General features: G+C 31.1%; 2 protein-coding genes across 2 annotated transcripts; both read right to left on the bottom strand.

Annotated features, from left to right (window-relative positions):
* Positions 1 to 804: 804 nt before the first annotated feature.
* Positions 805 to 4,306, bottom strand: LOC137831172 (uncharacterized). Its single transcript, XM_068638749.1, has 5 exons — positions 3,618 to 4,306; positions 3,019 to 3,315; positions 2,367 to 2,540; positions 1,902 to 2,120; positions 805 to 1,415 (listed from the first exon to the last, which is right to left on the bottom strand). Exons 1-5 carry the CDS (start codon positions 4,020 to 4,022, stop codon positions 1,050 to 1,052), a joined length of 1,461 nt encoding a protein of 486 aa, XP_068494850.1. The 5' UTR covers positions 4,023 to 4,306; the 3' UTR covers positions 805 to 1,049.
* An 11,164-nt stretch (positions 4,307 to 15,470) lies between these two features.
* On the bottom strand, positions 15,471 to 19,819 carry LOC137832282 (sulfite reductase [ferredoxin], chloroplastic). Its single transcript, XM_068640351.1, has 8 exons — positions 19,409 to 19,819; positions 18,460 to 19,239; positions 18,086 to 18,382; positions 17,366 to 17,563; positions 16,654 to 16,788; positions 16,453 to 16,569; positions 16,210 to 16,368; positions 15,471 to 16,076 (listed from the first exon to the last, which is right to left on the bottom strand). The coding sequence occupies exons 1-8, from the start codon at positions 19,577 to 19,579 to the stop codon at positions 15,870 to 15,872; spliced, it is 2,064 nt and encodes a 687-aa protein (XP_068496452.1). The 5' UTR covers positions 19,580 to 19,819; the 3' UTR covers positions 15,471 to 15,869.
* Between the last annotated feature and the right edge of the window lie 521 nt (positions 19,820 to 20,340).

The raw sequence follows: 20,340 nt of genomic DNA, 5'->3' as shown, positions 1-20,340 counted from the left end.
TTTAGATTATTTAATTTGAAAGTTTTTTTAGATTCGTAATTAATTTTTAGGTTAGGTAATTCATAAGACTTTTTTGCCATGCATAATTAGTTTTTGAATCATATAATCCGGAATCTTTTATAACATGAGATTAATTTTTGAATTATGTAATCCAAAATTCATAAGTATTTTTTTATATGTATGATTAATTTTTTAATTATATAATTTAAAATACCATTTTTTTTAAAATATATTTTGAAATATTATTTTAAAAATATATTTTTGTGATATTCTAAATTACATAATCCATAAACTATTTTTTGAATCTGAGATTAGTTTTTGAATTAAGTGATCCATAATTTGGATTTTATAAATCTATGAAAGTGACGTAAAAATGACATAAATGTATTTTCACGTGGAGATAACAGAGGTGCAGGAAGAAGGAGTCCAACTTATATCCAAATCCATTTTAATAATCACCAATCCTATAACACTCAAAGATCTTCAATCTTAACAATGAACTCATTAGAAAGAAGAAGAAAAAGGATAACTTTTGCTTGTAGTCATATCCAACAGGGGAAGTTTAAATGTTGAAAACAAATAGAAATGCAAAAACCTGGAATCAAGAAGACAAGTATTAACCCAGAAGCAAACTAGTGAAAATTTTCACTCAATTCAAGGGATCCATAATCAACCTTCAATTAGAACAGTTGCTAGCTCATAGCTAACAACACCTTACACGTTTTTTAATGTTGTTTTCCAATTAAAATTAGAGTTTTATCTCAATAATCAATCTCTCGTAAAAATATTAAAATTCAGTTCAGATTGGAGAAGAACTTCAAAAATACTGACATTCAGAATGCTGACATTATTTCTCATAGCATATAGTACATATTACATGAAAGATCTCAAGCTAGAAACCTTAAAACATGAAAAACCTGATTGATTCATTGTGCAGCTTGTCCCTGCTGTTATCTTAGGATGTGCTGTTTTATGTTAGAACAGAACCAACAGGCCTAATACATTGAAGTGGAGAGTTAGTGAGTCACTGCTGAATTTTCTCAACATCACTAAGGGAAAACTGCTTTGCCATTCTGTCTCATCAACAATGAGGAGTTGCCAATGTCTCTCAGTGGTGATCTTTTTGGTGCTATGAATCCACCACTACCACCATGTGTTTTTCTTTCCCCACTCCTTAGAACATCACTGTGCTTCCTATTTTCTGTAACGTTATTGCTTTTATTTGAGGAACAAACCACTATTCGCTTCTCCAACTCATTCTGTGCTTCCATGGGAAAGGGCAACCATTTGGTCCCCTTAACTGCATTCTGTTCCTTCCTCAATCTTTCAAGATCACTACGAACCATGGAGAGTTCTGCTTCAACTTCTTTCGTTTTACTTTCAGATGAAACAGCTTTTTCTTTCCATTCTTGCACCTGTCGAAGTGTTGGGAAAATCAGATTTAATTCTTCTTTTTTTTGTGTAGATACAAAATTGCGGAAACAATAACCAATAATAGAATTATAGAGAAAAACGAATAATGACACTGAGAAACTTCTAACGTGAGAAAACCTTTTTAACTTTGATAAATAAAAACTCACGGAACCTAGTTCAGAAAAAGAGTCTCCGATAGGATTACAAGATTTTGCCAACACAAAGAAGACATGAGTGCAAAGATTATATTTCAGAAAGTTCATCAGATGACAAACATGGAAGCATTTATTAAGTGAGTTTCAAATCTAACTCAATTTTATAAAACTGATTTATAAGAATGAGATTTACATCCACATATACTATGAAATATCCTTATCATTAATCGATGTATGTTCTTCAATAGCATTGATCATGAATGAACAGCATTGATCATGTTAAGTCCAAAAATTTATAGATGTCAAATTAGACAAAGGAATTGGATATCTTACAGTATTGTGAAGGGATTGGATATCAAAATCATACTGTCGGGCTCGATCTTCCCAAAAATCTCGAGAAGCCTGCAACTCCTCCATCTCTTCCCTCACCTGACCTAGCATCTCCTGCATTTGTGACCATTGCTCAGTCTCAGCTCTAACTTGCTCTACAATTCTCCGTACAACAGTTTTGCAATGCCCTGAGCATCGATTCCCTTCACAAGATAATTTTTCCTGCATGGTTTGTCAATTCAAAGTTTGGTGAGAATCCACTTTTTTAATTCAGTTAGTCAAGAAAACTTTGTTTTACATCAAAAAGGTTGACCACTCAAATCCTTTTGGTTTTGAGTATGATAGGTCAAATCAATTCATCTCTAGATTTTACTTGGATTAAACAGGATCAAGTGTAGTTTCACTTTAGCCAACGTTGTTTGTTTATGATTTAGAGTTTAGTGATGAACTAAGAAATCATGAATATACCTGATGATGTAATCTCATGGAAGATGAATCTTGAAATTCAACTCTCTTGGAAGTTGAAGCAGAACTGGCAAGAGAACTACTAGCACTAGACAGCAGTGAGTTATACTCTTCCTCCATTCTCTGTAATAATATTCCCTTTGACAATCCCTCCATTTTTCTCCTCAGAATCTCCACCTGCAAATTTTAATAAAATCCTTTGAGATGAAATCACCAAAATCACAAGAAAAGACAACTTGACAAAACAATCAACCTTTGTTAAAATTAGATAAGCTCACTGGAGACTGAAATTTCACTCTAGAAACATAACAAAACATACACTATGATTTCCTTTATCCTGGTAATCAAACAGATAAGTACCTTCCTGCAACAAAAGTCCACAATTTTTTTCTCCCCAAAACCAAATTTGAATATACAAAAATAATTTTCCAAGTTTCAAGTACAGTGCCCACTGCACACAATCTTTTCAAAATATGATGGTTCGAAGATCTTCTAAACTCATTGTTAAAATATCTTTCTAAAACACAATTTAGTTCTTTTAACACCAATTGTTTCCAAACTCATTTTACTGAAATCTATATAACAGGATCATAAAAAATTCAGAAGGTAAGAGAATAGTCAAAACTCAAAACATCAAGGTTACTATCATGCTTACATTTAGTTTTCCACTTGCAACAATGCTATCATCAATTCTGCTACACCTTTTAATTGACAGGCTTATGTTTTCCATCTCTTGAAACTCCCTCAAATATATCTCATCTGATGATCCTCCAATCTTCTCCAGTCGCCTCTGCAGAACAGAAACTTGCTTGTCAAAATTTTTGTTTTTACTGCCTCCTAAATCCTTCCCCTTCGACCTCTTCTGCAATCTCTGAAGCTTCTCAGTCAACTCGTGAATCTCCTCATCCAAAACCATATCAACATTCTTTCCTTCACAAATCCTGATTCTTCCCTGCACCCCACTTTGCAAGTCAATACAAGTAAATCGAAACCACTGAAAACTAGCCATACAATTAGCCCCCCAAAGATTCACAATGCATCAAAAATGACAAAAACTATTTTGTTCAGAAAACCAAGGGAGAAGAGGTTTCTACAAAGCAAAGCAAATATAAATTCCACTTGCAATACTTAGGACCATCAACTTTGAAAATTGGAACAACATAACAGACTTGAAAAAGGGCATTCCTCAGAGTTAAATTCAGAAACACAAGTGAAGAAGAACACTGAAACGAAAAAGTGAGTAGAGAGACTAACAGAAACAAGTGTGTGAAGAGCAGATCTTAGAGTTGTCTCCATCTTAACACGACTCCTCTGCAACTTCTTAACCGCAATCTCCTTCTCCATCCTCAACAAATTACACTCTGCCCTTAACATTTCCGCTTGAAACTTCCACTTCTCTTCCTCCAAGGCCCACCCTTTGGGACTCCCTACTCTCTCCCTCCTCCTCTCACCCTCACTACCAATGTTGTTGTCCAGCACCACTATGGGAGGACGTGCACGTCTTTCTCTATCAATCAGAGTCCCCAACTTGTTGCTATTGTTGGCCTTAAGGTCCCTCCGGCAAGAGGGTCTCCGGCGAGGGAAGTGCAGGATCCTGGGGGTAGGAGGAGGAGGAGGGTGGTGGCGCCACTTGGGTCTTCTTGATGCTGCAGTGGCCATGTTTTCAATTTCATGCAACGAAAAACAGAAGTTGTGTTCTTATATACTTTGAAATTTCTTAATATATAGTGGATGTGGGATTTGTAACAAGTTGAAAGAACTACAAGAATATCTGAATGTGAGATACTCCTATGTATGCAGTGGTAATAGATAGACAGAGAGAGAAAGAGTGTGAGTGGTGGTGTAACTGAGAAAGAGGTGGTTGGCGTGCAACCTCGTGAAGTGGAAGAACAGAGATTTGAAATGGAAAAAGTTGTGTGCGTTTGTTGTGATGACAAGGTTTTATGGTATGCGTTTTCTCTCTAGTATTTATTTCCAACGTTGGACTTTGTTACTTTTTTACGGGAATTTGAAAAAGGTCACTTTCAAATTACAAACACAACATGCATTATCACTTTGCTTCCACCAACACAACACAATACGTTAAAATCTTCATCCATTTTACCTTTTAATTCACACTTCGTTTACTACGTTAATCCCTATATTAGACTCAACCACATCATTAACTCGCCTGTTATACTTTTTTTAAATATATAACTATTATTAAGTATTTAAATTAAAATGATTTCAAGACACTTTTTATATTTCTTAAGTTTTTAGTAGTTTTGAAAAATCAAATATATACACACACAACACATTATTGTTGCTAATTTTACTAAGTTCAAAATTTCATTCACTTAGTAAATTGTCCAAGAGAATTCCCCACATACACTTTTGAAGATAGTAGGTTAAATCTTAAATCAATTAAGTATAATATACATATACCAAATTTTTCTTAATCATGATATTAACTTGATAAGTTATGTTGAAAAGTGACAACCCCCACTGCACAAACATCATCTCTATAAATATACCTTCTATAATGAAACAAAAATACATATTTAATAACAATTAATACTTCAACCACCCGAACATTGGTTCGAGTGTAGGAGTGTCTTTTACAGATACTCCTAAGTAATAACCATAACTAAAGATGGAGAATCACAACCAAATACCATAACCATCAACAATTATTTGAGAAAACTATTCATTCGTGTAAAAATGCTTACTTATACATATAATAACTCATCATTATAATTGATAAACTTTCAAGTAATCGTAAGAAATTTTATATAAATATACATTAGACATAAATTTGATTGTTCATCTTTGCTTTTATTTTCAATTAAAATTGTTATTTTGTCTTGATAACAATTATTTTTAATTAAATAAAAATTAACTCTAAATGATATATACAGTACTGCTGTATTCATGTTTGATCCTTTCTCATAATATTATCCTTTTATTTCTCTTTTGTGTTCATTAATAATATATTTTTCAAATTTCAATGAGATAATTTTCATCGTAAAAAATAAATGAAACAAATTTGTTTACCATTTCACACCAATAATTATAATAAAAATAGATATTGTAATGTAAATATATTATTAGTATAGTTGTTTTTTTTGTGTTATCAAACTAAAAATAATTTAAACATGTGTTTTAATTAATTATTATAAGATTTAACAGAATTGCTTCACAGAGAAACTATTTTGGTCCTTCTTATAGAGTTTGATAATGATGTTCTTTAACATGTAGGAAGATACTGAATGTAATTTAAAAAGTTTGTTTAGTGAAGTTTAAAATGAGTTAATTATTGTAATTGAGAAAATTTGAAGTTGAAAGTTTTTGAAGATTTAAAAGTGGAAATATAGAGGGAATATTGTTGTTATTGAAACGTGGAGAGTTGCAAAACCGAGTCTCCACGAATGAAGGTTTTGAGCTGAGTAAGATTTTTTTATACCTAAATTCAGTAATAGACGACAACAAAATAATAATAATTTAAGACTGAGAAGTCTCTGGGTATAATAAACTAATAATGGTTTACTTTATCGGTTCATGAGTTCCTTTATCGGTTAATCACAATTATTTTACTATTTTCAAATTCTTAATCCGCTTCAATCCATTATATATTGTATATTTTTTAATTTATAAATATTAATTAATTAATTAAATTTGTATAAATTATTTATATATTTAAATATATATTAAGAAAAAGATTTTAAGTCTTAACTCTTAAAACCGACTTATAGGATGATATTTGCACTGACTTATATACTATAAAATTCATCATTTATAGTCGATATCACACATTTCTTATGACCCCATAAAACCGGCTCAATGGAGTGAGATTTGCACCCACTTATATACAATGAAAGACTCTAATCTCTAGTCGATGTGGGATCTCCAACACACCCCCTCACGCCGAGACTATCAACTTGTGCGTGAGACTATATATTTTGGGTGGTCCGATAGCGGGTGGCACGATAGGCCCAACAAATACTCGCTAGGATAGGTTCGAAAGTGGCTCTAATACCATATTAAGAAGTGGACTTTAAGCCTAACTCAACCCCATAAAACCGGCTCATAGGATTGAGGATTGCACCCACATATATACAATGAAAGGCTCTAATCTCTAGTCGATGTGGGATCTCTAACTCTAACAGAGATTGTCAACTTATACATTAATATATATATAAAGAGAGAGATAGTTCAATACGACCCGATTTTTGATATATATATAATAAATTTTTGATAGGATAAGTTCAAAATGACTATAACATCATACATAAAATCGACTTATAAAATAAAGTTTACATTTCATGTAATATATATGTACTATAGCAGCGGAAGAAGAATACATTTTCAAACGTATCAAACTACTTTACCTAATCAAATATATTTATAAGGTAAAACTGTAAAGATAATGATTAAAGAATGTATTTTTAAATTTAAAAAATGAATATTTTTATGTGTAATTTAAACACGTGTTTGAGAACATGTTTTTGTTAACTAAAATTAAAACACGCAGATGATTGTGTAATTGTCATATTAATGATTGATAAAAACAAAATTGAAAAGCTAAATTGTGAATAAAAGTAAACGCAATTACAACCAAAATAATAATAAAAATAACACACAATCAACATGATCTAGTCATTCGAGATATTAAGAATAATAATATAATAATTAAAAATAAATAAATAAAAGTGTAGTACATATAGGCTTTACAAAAATGTAAGATTAATGCATAAATTCATAATCACACAAAAATTAACACGTATTCATAAATAGATTGATCAATACTAAGTTAATACATTTAATAATATTTAGTATCTTCAATAATAGAAAATTGAGTGTGACTTGAAAATCGAATAACCTTTATAATTTGCAGTTAAAGTTGATTAAGTATGTCGTTATTATTTAATTAATGTTACTATTATTGATGAACAAAATTATTATAGTAAATATGATTTGTATCAAAATTTAAAAATTTAAAATTCAAATATTCTTCACCAGCTTTAACAAACATATGAATTGGGTAGAATATACAAATTTATTTATAACACCTAATTTGTAAAAGAAAACATATATTTTAAAAAATAAAAAGATTAGAAAAGTAATTATATATATAGAGATAATATTTTAGAGAAAATATATTAAAAAATAATTATTTAGAAAATATTATAATTTAAAAAATAATTATTTTAAGAACTTATTAATTGAAAAATAAAAATGTGGAAATTTAATGTTTTAGAAAATTAAATATTCAGATTAGTGATTATTTAGTTTTATATTGAATTAAAAAATATAATATTAATACTTGTTTTGTTTGTAAATAAAATACAGATTAAATAAATAGAAATGTAAAATTATAAACATAAATCCTATATTAAAAAATATTTTGAGCCAAATTTCAATTTATTTATTTATACAATTTTAAAATTTATTTTTAATCGTAATCATAATAATTAAAATAATCATGGTAATAATAATAGAAATAAAAATGTAGGAAATACTGTTCTTCATAAATTAAAAATTTACTAATTTGAAAAAAAAAATGATATCTCTTATGTGTTTGATGGGAGTTATTTTGTTTAGTTGATTAATGTGAGGTTTGTGTTTTAAATGAATTGATTTTGAAATAGAAAGAGAAAGAGTTTTGAAGAAAGTCACAGAAAACAAGGAGTTTTCTGATACTGCATCTCTCTTATTCGTCTCTCACTCACAGATTCTGCGTGCCGTTCAAGCTCAACCACCATTTTTATTCTTTCTACTTTTCTCTTCAATGCACACAATTTCACACTAGCCGTTATCATTATTCAATTTTAATTAAGTACCCTTAATCATAAATTAACCCAAATGGCTAATTCAAAAACCTTATTCATACACTCTCTTCATACTTTTAATCAATTTTAATCAAATTAGACTTCTATTAATCTCAAATTTCTACTATTTAAATTATTACACACAAAAAATTAGAAATCTGATTAGAGATTAAGAAATTTCATAATATACACTAATTGTAATCTTCACCAAACAATCTTATAATGTTGAGTTATACTTAAAATTTATTTTCTAACATGATATTAGAGTAATGTCATTTAAAATTTATCACAATGAGAGTTTCTTTGTCTCATCATGTCACTCGCTATTGGATTTCGACAATGGATTTCGACAATCTCAACGTGAGTTTAATGAATTTTAATATAAGGGTCGCACGTCCTGCTATTAGATCACCTGTAAATATATATAGTCACATGTCGTGCAATCTCTACATGAAATGATGTGTTGAAAATCTTACGTCAACTAAATATATGACTTAAAATTAACTTTTTAATATAAAAATTACATGATAGTACACATGAATGAAGTGAGTAGTTGTTAATTATTTACATTATTTCTCAATTTTTCTCACAAAGATAAATGTCTTCAATGAGAATATAAGGGGATTTTTTTTTTTACTAGAATTGTAAAATATCTTGTATTAAGCACTATTTTTTCTCAAAATTATGCTTTATAAAAAAGTTGAAGTGAATAATTAATAATTAAGGAAAGCCTAGCAAATAAGATAAGTTTGTTTAGGGGTTATGTTTGATGTGCTTAAATATAATTACATTTTAACAATCTTAACTTTATTTAATGTTATTATTTAAAAAAAATACTTTTATCTTTAAACCTAAGCACCTTTTTAAATAAATATATTTGAGGTTAATTTAGTATCTTTATTGTATGAAAAAAAAAAGACAATTAAATAAATTTAACAACTATTCTTCATCAATGAAAAAATAGTTAATTTTGTTTATGTACAAATGCAAATAAACAATAATTAAAGGTCATATTGTTCATCACTTAAGATCTAACTTAAAAGGATGTTAAGAGACAGTGACTTTTCTTTTATGCAAGTATATTCCTACAACATTAATTAATAGTTTATTAGCCTAAATATATTTATAGTTTTTACAAAATTAATGAGTTTTTATTTTATTTTATTTTGTAAAATTTGTTCTTCTATTTTCCTTTTCTATAAAATTTGAGATTACTATTAAAAATGTGCGAATTTTAGTTGTAGTTTATGAATTTTTTTATATTCATCCCTCGAAATTTCAAATCACAATTAAATAACATTTATTTTATAAATCTTAAAAGTTTACTTGACTAGTTAAATGCTAACACTGTATTATAATATTAGTATGTATAATTCAGAATGATCATTTGATTTTTTACAACACATAAATAGGCGTTGTATGATAGTAAAAACAAAGGTATTAATTTTCAAATTTAGAGCTAAAATAAAATAAAAAAAGCACATTCATTTTATAGACAAAACAATATTTAAACCTTATTTATTTATATTGGTTTCATTTAAAAAAAAATATTTTCTTAAAATCAATCCTTTTTAGAAATGATACGAAAATTGAATAAAAACAAAAGAGGTTAAAAAAAATTGATTGAAGAATGCGACAAAAGAAGTATATTAAATAACATCACGACATAGGAACTTAAAAAATGCATTTATGTTAAGAATTTAAAAAGATTTGATTCATATATGAAATAGTTTTTAATAATTTGAAAACATTCATAAGAAAAGAGAGAGACAGAGAGTAGTTGGTATTAATGGCATCACGCTGTCACCACAGTTTTCTATCTTATTCGTTTGGACATATATATTTGGCTTCTTCTCCTTTTTCTTTTTCTTTTTCTTTTTTTTTTCCTTTTTTTTGTATGGTTGGGTGCTTTCTAATTAAAATCTCTTTAATTAGTATACTATGTTTTAGTCCAGAAGTTTAAATTAATTTAAATACATGTGTTTAATTTATCAGTTTTAACTATAAATTTTAAGTCATACTAAAATGTTAGACATTTTCACAAACATTCCATATAAAAAAAAATGAGTCATCATTTTTTTTCATTTTTTTAGCAGTTAGATCTTACTAATTTCATAAATTTTGGTATTGATTTTGACCGATGTTCAAAATGCATTAAAGACATGAAATAATTAATAAGACTAAATCATTAAAAAATTAGGTAATACACTTTTAATCACTATTCATACATTTATCTCGACCCAACAGTAATTAGGCTCATCACAGACATATAAATAAACACAATTTAAAAAAAAAATGTATGTCATTATTACGCATTTATTACATTGAATACTGAACACTTACTTGAATGTCGAACTACCTTTTACAGGTGTTCTCCGACCGATAGCGAAAAAAGAAAGAAGAGTCTTACTGAAGGGGGAACGGAGTCGAGGAAGGAAGCGTATACGACAAGCCTAAGGAGTGAAAGAAGAAGTATATACCGACTGACCAAAATAAAGAAGTTAATTGTTCATGCGGTAGGAGTTCTCTGAGTCTCTTCTGGACAATAACACTTCCAATTCAAAATTTAAAATAATAATTATATATAGATTTTTTTTTATATATATACTCTTTAAACTCATTTATAGTTAAGATAGGATCAAACTTAAAATCCTATCAGAGTCCTTGTTATTAAGTATGCATTAATTTTTAATTAAGTGCACAAGAGTACACGAGTGTCTTATAATTAATTTTATCACGCATATTGAAGCTTACAATAAGTTAAAAAGTAGTTTAAACTATGAAGTGGAGCAATGTATGTGTTGGCATTTGAAAAGTTGAGATAAAGTTAAATGAATTAGAACCAACCATGTAAAGAAAATTGTATAAGGTTATCCTTTGTGTTGTGTCTTGTTTCTGTGTCTGTCTCATTGCACAATAGTTACTCAGATTCTCTTGGGCTTCTCGTTTCCATTCATTGGTTATCACTCTCAAACAAACCAAAACTCAAAAATGGAGCATTTCAAATGTTCCTCTTCATCACTCACGGATTTTACTTCACCATCCTAAATTTCAGAGCACACCTCTGATTTACCAAGTGAGTCATAAACTTGTTGGAACTTTATCATGTGAGATACACCACAAAATTTAACACTCAACAAACTCATCAAAATTTATTAAATATTTTGTTGAAGATATGTATTGCTTAAATACAAGGTCAATTTTGTAATATATAAGTGAAACAAATTTATTAAAAAATGTACTTTAAGCCTAATTCAACTTCATAAAATTGGTTTATAAGGTGAAGTTTGTACCTACTTACATACTATAAAGTGTTTCGATCTATAGTCGATGTACGATCTCCAACACACTCTCCTCACGCTGAAACTATCAACTCATGTGTGAAAATATATGTTATGGATGGTCTGATAGCGTGTGATACGATAAGTTCAACAAACTCTCAATGAGATAAACTTTAAATGGCTTTGATAACATATTATAAATAAAACAAAAGAAAAAAAGGAAGGAAAAAATCTTTAGTCAATGTTTGATTTCCAACAAAATCTCATCTTACAAGTCGATCCGTAGCTTAACTCGACCTTACAAAAATTGATTTATAAAATAATGTTTATAAACACTTATCAATTATAAATTATCTCTAATTAACGTGGAATCTTTATTTTTTTTTATTTAAAATTTAAATGTTACATGTGATTCTAATATCTTAAAGTTGAATTTCTAGCAATATTAAATACCTGATGGCATTAAGCCACAAATAGTAAGTTAGAAGAAAATAAAATAAAAGTTAGAAGCGTTTGATGGAATAAATTAAAATTGAATTTAAACTTTATGTAGACAGGAAGTGGTGGAAATTGAATTAAATTGTATAAAACTGGAACATTCGTTTTTAAAATGTAGTGGGAGCATTGGAATTTGAAATATCACCGATTCAAATCGATGCGTTAAAACTAAGTTTTATTTATTCCATCATCAGTGCTGTCAACGTTTCTTTATAAAAAATAAAAAATAAATTAATTTTTGCAAAACTATGAATTATGAAGCACAAACACCTACACATATGCACTAACACGAATATGAATATAAAAATATATATAATTTTTAAAATGTTGGATACGGATACACAGATATCTATATTATATAATTATGAATTATATAAATTTACAATAAAAATTTATGTTCACAAATATATTTTAATTTTTTTAACATAAAAATATCTCTTATTATTGCTTCGATTAAAAGGATTCACTCATTGTTTTTGTAATCATAAATAAAAATTTATATAATAAATTTGAGTTTTTAAAAAATTAATGTATTTTTTTTTTCAAAATTATGTTAAAATCGTATTAAAATTATAAAAAATTCAACAAATACATTTTGAATTAGATACTTCACCCGATACGTGTCCTATGAGTGTTGATGTCCAATACATATAGTGTACGAATATTGATGTTCGATACGTGTGTTCGACATTAACATATAATTCAAGAAGCATGTTTTACCTTCATAAATATTTTTTTTTTAGAATTTTAATTTCGTGAGTGGAAAATGGGAAAAACAAAAGTGGAAGAAAAAGCAGAGTCTAGTGTAATTATTAATCAATTCCTCTCGAAAATTTTCATGATTTTACCGTTACAAATTGTACTATTATAATTTTGTCCTTTTCTCATGAGCAAGTTGTAAGAAGAGAAATTGTTTATAATAAAACTTGAATTTGCAACGTGAAAGTTGATTTATTTGTTTATAGCAGCTTTTTGAAATTAAAGAATTTTAGCATTACTGAGATGTTACTAATGGAAGTATCTAGGCAAGTCAAATGCTATATTTTATGCATTATACTCATAATCAATGCTAATTAAGCGATTATTCAATGTTACCAAAAGCACTTTCTTGTCCTTTATGCTTTTCTCTCTCTTCATAATCAAACTTTATGCACTCTTTCATTAAAAAAAAAATAGCTTTATTATTACGAAGGGGACTTTAAGCCTAAGTTAACCCATAAAACCGGCTTATAGGGATGAGGATTGCACCCACATATATACAATGAAAGGCTCTAATCTCTAGTCGATGTGGGATCTCCAACACACCCCCCTCACGCCGAGACTACCAACTCGTGCGTGGGACTATATATTTATATTTTGGGTAAGCCGATAGCGGTCTGATAGCGGGCACGATAGGCCCAACAAATACTTGCTAGGATAGGCTCGAAATGGCTCTGATACCATATTACGAAGTGGACTTTAAGCTTAACTCAACCCCATAAAACCGGCTCATAGGGATGAGGATTGCACCCACATATATACAATGAAAGGCTCTAATCTCTAGTCGATGTGGGATCTCCAACATTTACATTTATATATACTTCTTTGAGGTGTCTCCACCAAAAGTTATTTTAAGTTAGTTGAAAACGTTCTTAATCAAATTTAAAGTTTAAATATGAAACATGAAGTTGTTTATACTAGTGTAGTTGTTTGTATAAAGAGTACAAGAAAAAATGTTTTGAATTAGAGAACTGTAATATTTACAAAATAAAATTAGACATTCGTTTTAACCATCAAATTAGAATAGTTCTTTATGCAAAGTTTTGTATTCATGAAATATTGTAAAAAAAAAGCCTGTTTAAGCAATTATGTGATGTTGTTCTTAATGATTAAATACTATAAATGTTTGATTTAATTATTTTTTAAAATCTATAATATTATTATAATAACATATAGAATTTGTACTTTTTTTCTGCTATAACATATAGGCAATTGCTTCCTGCGCCAATTATTGAGGAAAAAACGAAAATACCCATTAAAAAAAAAGGGTACATATAAAATTAAATTTTGGATTTTCTTTTTCGGAACACAATAATTTTTTCTGGATAAATTTTATTATTTTCAATTCCGATTTTTTTATCTAGAATGGGATTTTGATTTTTTTTTTCAGATTTTTATATCGGAACACAAAAATCTCTTCCGGATATATTTTTCCAGAATGCATTATTTTCAATTCCGGATTTCCATTTCCGGAATAAAGGATATTTTTGGAATGGCTGCTTCTTCCTGCACCTCCATACCTTCTTGTGCCACCCCCATAAATTTTTCGTATTCCAAAAATACCCTTTTCAATATTCTGGATTACATAATCTGAAAGTCTTTTTCTATATTCAGAATTAGTTTCTGGATTATGTAATCTGGAAGTCTTTTGTGATTAGCTTCCAGATTACATAATCCGGAAGTCTTTTCTATACATAAGATTAGCTTCCGGATTATGTAATCCGAAAGCCTTTTTTTCATATGTGTTATTAGCTTCCAGATTACATAATCCATAGGCTTATTATTTCAAATCCAAGAGGGTGAAAAAAAAAGGATAAAATGGTATTTTCATATTTAGTATGGGGCTGGCACAAGAAGGTATGAAGGTGTAGGAAGAAAGAGTCTTTTGGAATTTTTGAAATGATGTTGGGTGCAAGGAGCATTTGCCAATGCTTGATTGATCAGCCCAAACACAAAATATCCTCTACCCGGCCTTATAGAACAGTATGTATGTGTCTGCACCCCATAAATATGAAATTTTTTACTTTCTCTTTTTTGGATTGTACAATTGTACAATCCAAAAGTCATATTAACTTTCAAATGATACAATCTAAAATTTATTTTTAGTTTTTGAATTACATAATTCATAAATCATTTAAAAATATTATATTATAAAAAAATCCATTTTTACTTCTGAATTATACAATTTTAATGGGATAAGGGGAGAGTTGGAAAGAAGAAGGTCATGGCTTATGAATTGTATAATTAGAAAGTTATTTTTTATTTATGAATTATACAATCCAAAAATCATCTTTTATTTATTGATTACAGGTAAGTATTTTTTGTTTATAAATTGTATAATGATTATGGATTGCACAATTCATAAATTATTTACGTACATAAATATAAATATAACTAACAAATAGATCAACAATCACATCAGTTTTCTTATTTTGTCATAAAAATCTATACTATTGCCTGTCATCTTTGTAATATCTCGTGCACTTGCAAGTCAGACTAGTTGAATCTTAACATGAATCGACTGTGATTCAGCTTAATTATTAACTGTATAATTATATTTCGTTGAGAAAGGAAATTAGTCTTATCATTAATAAACTAATTACTATATCTAGAAAAAAAAAGGGAATATATTTCAAAAGAAAACAAGAAAGAAAAAAAACAGAATTAAAATGCAGCATTAACTTGAAGCTTTTCTTTCATCCAAAATATTCTATCAAGAATAACTGCTACATTATAAAAACAAGAATAACCAACTGAAAAGGTGAACACAAACATATTCTGTAATTGATCACTAACAACATGATTGCAATTTACAAATCCTGATTGATGAACTTTATTGAAGCAAGCACAAAAAGGCAAAAAGATCCTACCTAACAACATTTATTGCGGAGAAAAACCAAGCTGTGTAACAGCCAAAATTTGATACAGAATGACAGGGAAGGCTTATTTTGTGTTCAGAAACTCGAAGAAAATGATACACCGAAAGATTCTTGCCAAAGATGTTTCAGATAAAAAAACAATTAATAACCCAAACATTAGTTTAGTCTATCCCCGGAGTTACCACACAGTAACAACAGAGAGTTGTGCTCAGTTGCTCATCCACCAGTCCTGTCAACACGAAGCAACATCACATATATCCTCCTCGACTAAGTAAATGGAAATCATTCACCTTTTCCATTTTGGTTGGCAGCAACATAATTACGGATAATTTCCATGGCCAACTGATGAGCACTTTTGTTTTGAAGCTTTGCCAATCCATCCATTGCGTCGTATGTCTCCTTGTCAGTAAAAAGCTTGAGATTGTGGCGTGATGGTGCAACCACCGGACCTTCCCATTTCTCAACATGTTCCTTAAGCTTATCAAATCCCTGGAAACAGAAAATGGAGTGACTTAGGCCAAACTTACCAATCACTTTAACGACCATAATAATCATTTTAAAGATTAACACAAGAGTTAGTACAGATCACATGCAAATAAAAAAATATACCATCAAAACTCACCAGTCTGTTTGTGAAGTCGCCAAATGATTCTTTAGATTGACGCCTTTGCTTCCAATAATAAAATAAAGGCTCCAAAACATTTTCAAGGTCGTGAAGCTTCACCTTGTCCATGAAACTTCGAGCTAATGATGTTTGTTTATGGTTCCCTCCTAGCCAAATCTGCAAGAGAAAAGAAAAGTGAGCATGATACTCTTTTGAATTTTTCTATCAACTGTAAGTGGATTGAACTGCTCATCAACAAACCTGGTAACTATTTGGGCCATCACCAACTAAGCCAAGTTCAGCCATGTATGGTCTAGCGCAGCCATTAGGGCAGCCAGTTATCCTTACAACTACAGACTCACTATACCTCAGACCAACCTGAATTGCAGACAGCAAAGGTTTAAGTATGCATATTAGTGATCTCCATCAAATCAATATTGCCGTATATATCTGCAGCGATACCTTATCGAAAACGGCCCGAATCCGCTTAAGAATGTTAGGTATCCCACGTTCAGCTTCAGTAATTGCCAGTGGACACAATGGGAAAGCAGGGCATGCCATTGCTGTTAAGTTGAGGGGATCTACAAATCTAGGTTGCTGTTCACAGCAAAACAGGTCATTATAGTCTTATTAATGAAGATTTCAATATACTGAAAATATAAATTCAAAAAATAAAGAGAGATGATATTAAAAAGAGTAAATAATGAGAAGGAAAACAGAGGAGCAGAATATCATTGAGCATGATGCCAAGCAAGTGTAGTGTGGAAGAAATTAACCAAAATACGATAAGGGAAATTTCAATCACCAGTTCATCATACATGTCAAGCAACAATCAGAAGTGCATTGAAAAAGAAAAAATTAACAACTTTCCCCAGTGTTGTACACGCAAAAAAAAAAGATCCATCACAATGGTGAGGCGACAACTAATCAGATCTACAAACTCCTAAAAGTTACAATTGTTAGCTGTGATAATGATATACGTGTTTCCCCGTGAAACACAAGGAAAATACTAAGTAAGTTATGATTTCTAAATGAAACTCAAAATGTAAAGCTTTTGAGCAATGCCAAGTGTCAGCAGGGACAAATCAATTAAAAATACTTTATTAACAAACACTGTTCAACACAGAAAACAATTACAAAGTAATCTGTAAACATTAAGCTGTAAGCATCTCACCAGCAGACCGGCCTGAGCTAGAGTAGTTGTAATGGGACGCTTCCATGAAGCACGAACATCAGTCAAGATGATGTTCTGATTCGGAGTGATTCTTACATTCAAATTATACTTCTCAATAACCTCCCTCAATGTCTTTTTCATCTTTCCACCAATTCGACCATTATCAACATGAAGCCCGTAAAATAATTTGCCATCACCCTGGATAATGAAATACAACAAATGAGCCCATATATAGCATAAGGAAGTGGAACTTTATTTTGGCATAACACCAAAGAATGAACCAACAATAGAATGCTTAACAACATACAAAGGACATATGTCTGCCGCCATCTCAGTCACACAGCAAGAATACACACACATATATATATGAAGTTGAACGAGATAAATAAAATCTACAAGGCACCAAAATTATGAGAATTTACAATAATCTTCCTTTACCCAATCTTCCAGATATTTTGTAGGTTTCTATGTTTGCTTATCACACCTTTCCAGGCATATCAGAACTGGAACAATTACACACATCACAGGTAATAAAGCAAGTACAAGATCCATCTCAGCTGTTAAATCCACAAATAGACATTAAACATGTGAATCCTATCCACCAACTTTCATCATTCCAAATGTATATCACTATCACCGGCATGCATCAATAAAAAATATTATGGACTACACAAGCAGGCAAAGAGACATTGATTTTATCCACTCGTCTACAGAACCAACCTGTTCGTGCCAGCCAAGATAACTTTTAAATTCCCATTCCGGCAATACACGGAAAGGTTCAAATTTCTTGCCATAATACTGCTCAACCACACTTCTAAACTTTTCAATCCCCCAAGAGCTGATCAAATATTTCATTCTACTATACTTGCGGTCATCTCTTCTCCCATTTTCCCGTTGTGTGACAACAATTGCTTTCACTGCATACAGAATATCCTCCTTTGGTACATAACCTAATGGTTCGGCCAAGCGAGGAAAAGTGGTTTCTACCCGATGGGTTCTTCCCATTCCTCCACCAACCTGCAACAATAATTAAAAAACCCCAGTCAGAACAATGGTAGAAAAAAATCACTAACTGTTATCCACACCCATCTTACATATATGTTGTACCCTTGAGGCTCCCCGGCTTCATCGGTGACAACAACAACGCCAATATCATTTGTGAGAATATCCACCGAGTTGTCAGTTGGCACAGTAACAGCAATTTTGAATTTCCTCGGCAAGAACTGAGTACCATAGATGGGCTCCGGTGAATCTGGGAAATTTGTACCATGAGAATTGTCATTTCGTGCCTGAACTACTTCAGGCGGTTCTGATGACAAAATCTTTTCCCCGTCTACCCAAATATCATAGTAGAAACCAGACTGAGGAGACAGGAGCGCAGCAATGTTTTCCGCAGTCTCCTGAGCCAAAAGATAATCCTTTCTCACGAGGGGAGCAGCAGGAGCAAGCACATTCCTGTTCAGGTCACCGCACGCACCAAGAGTTGAGCCCATGTTCCTAATAATAGTACCCATCACTGTTTTAAGATCCTTCTTGACAACACCATGGAGCTGAAAAGTTTGTCTGGTGGTCAGCCGAAGCGTCCCGATCCCAAACTGGTCAGCAAGATCATCCATGGTCAAGTAAAGCTGGTTCGAAACCTTCCCAGAGGGGTTCTTGGTCCGTATCATGAAAGAGTAGCTTCGGGAGCCACGCTCTTCTCTATTGTACTGCTGATAGCTTCCATGAAACTTGATCAACTGAGTCGCAGCCTCGCTTATATTAGGCGCATCCGTCAGCATGTCCTCATTCAGAGGATATCGTATGAAATTGCTCTGTTCTTTGAATATTTCGACTTTGCTGCGCTTTACAGTGGCAGTTTCAGTCTGCACAGGCTACAAAGAAATCACAGCCACAACAAAATCCATCAAATTTGAATTACCTCATTCTTTCGAAAATCATAATGCACGTTAAATAAATCGAACACAGAAGCTGAAACCGAGCATTGAAGAGATTGATAATGAAAAATGAATTGAAGTGGAGAAATGGAGAAAGAAGAGAAACCGTGGAAACGGCACGTGTGATGAAGAGAGGACGTGTGGACGAAGGAAGCGGGAGGACATTGCGCGTGAGAGAAGAGACGGCGGCGGACCTCAGGCCATGGAAGGTCGGGATCTGAAGCTTGGAGTCCTTGAGCGCCGCCGAGGTGGTGGCTGCACCGAACGACGTCGTCATGAGGTGGTGGAAGGAGGAAGCAAAACGGAAAATTGAAAGCTGATGATTGCGATTATGATGAGGAATAAGGGTTTTGTGCAGTGCTGAGTGAAAACAAAGCAGTGCGATTGGGTGGTAGTGGTAGTAGTAGTAGTGAATGAGAAAGTGGGTTTTGTTTCTCTGCTCACGTGCCTACCACGAGCACGCTTTCAAAGATACTTATATTCGCTCTGGGGAGAGTGCGTGCCACGCGCACGCAACACTTATATTCTTTTTTCTGATTTTTCTTTTCGAGTAACACTCTGAGCTGGGGGCGGTGTAGAGCACTCGCTGGGGGGCACTGCAGGAAGCGCGTGGAAAATTACAGAACCGAAAAGTTAGTGTTTTTTGGGGCTAGCAAGAGCCAGGAATGAACCTGGACGGAATCTACACATCAATGGAACTTCTTAACCATAATCAAATTCAATTTGTGTTTTTCATTGAAAGAAGAAAGTTACTAATTATCATTAGTAATTAATTAAGAGAAGTCTTAATTGATGTCTCTGCACTAATGATTTCCCAAAGAGAGATTCCACAATATTTATTATTCACGATTTTTTTTAAATGGAAATTGAATTGTGAAAATTTGAAAAAATTTATGGTTTATAAATTTGAGCAAAGGTATGGGGTTTTTTTAATTGGAAATTTAATTTAAAAAACCATAGTCCGAAAACTCTAGACTCAAAGGTAAAATATATAAACCCTGCTCACAAAACATAAATCATAAAATATATAACTAAATG

The sequence above is a fragment of the Phaseolus vulgaris genome, chromosome 11, assembly GCF_000499845.2.
Source record: "Phaseolus vulgaris cultivar G19833 chromosome 11, P. vulgaris v2.0, whole genome shotgun sequence".
NCBI lineage: Eukaryota > Viridiplantae > Streptophyta > Magnoliopsida > Fabales > Fabaceae > Phaseolus > Phaseolus vulgaris.
The sequence above is the reverse complement of the archived record's forward strand: the minus strand, read 5'-3'. Positions and strand labels throughout refer to the sequence as shown.

What these genes read in the sequence shown, in the direction of transcription:
- LOC137831172 (XM_068638749.1), bottom strand. Translation starts at nt 4,022, where the DNA reads ATGGCCACTGCAGCATCAAGAAGACCCAAGTGGCGCCACCACCCTCCT. An exon ending in TTGCAAGTGGAAAACTAAAT is followed by an intron (nt 2,541 to 3,018) that starts GTAAGCATGATA and finishes TAAAATTTGCAG; the next exon opens with GTGGAGATTCTGAGGAGAAA. An exon ending in TCCAATCCCTTCACAATACT is followed by an intron (nt 1,416 to 1,901) that starts GTAAGATATCCA and finishes ACACTTCGACAG; the next exon opens with GTGCAAGAATGGAAAGAAAA.
- LOC137832282 (XM_068640351.1), bottom strand. Translation starts at nt 19,579, where the DNA reads ATGACGACGTCGTTCGGTGCAGCCACCACCTCGGCGGCGCTCAAGGAC. An exon ending in TCACACGTGCCGTTTCCACG is followed by an intron (nt 19,240 to 19,408) that starts GTTTCTCTTCTT and finishes ATTTCTTTGTAG; the next exon opens with CCTGTGCAGACTGAAACTGC. An exon ending in TTCGGGCCGTTTTCGATAAG is followed by an intron (nt 16,570 to 16,653) that starts GTATCGCTGCAG and finishes TCTGCAATTCAG; the next exon opens with GTTGGTCTGAGGTATAGTGA.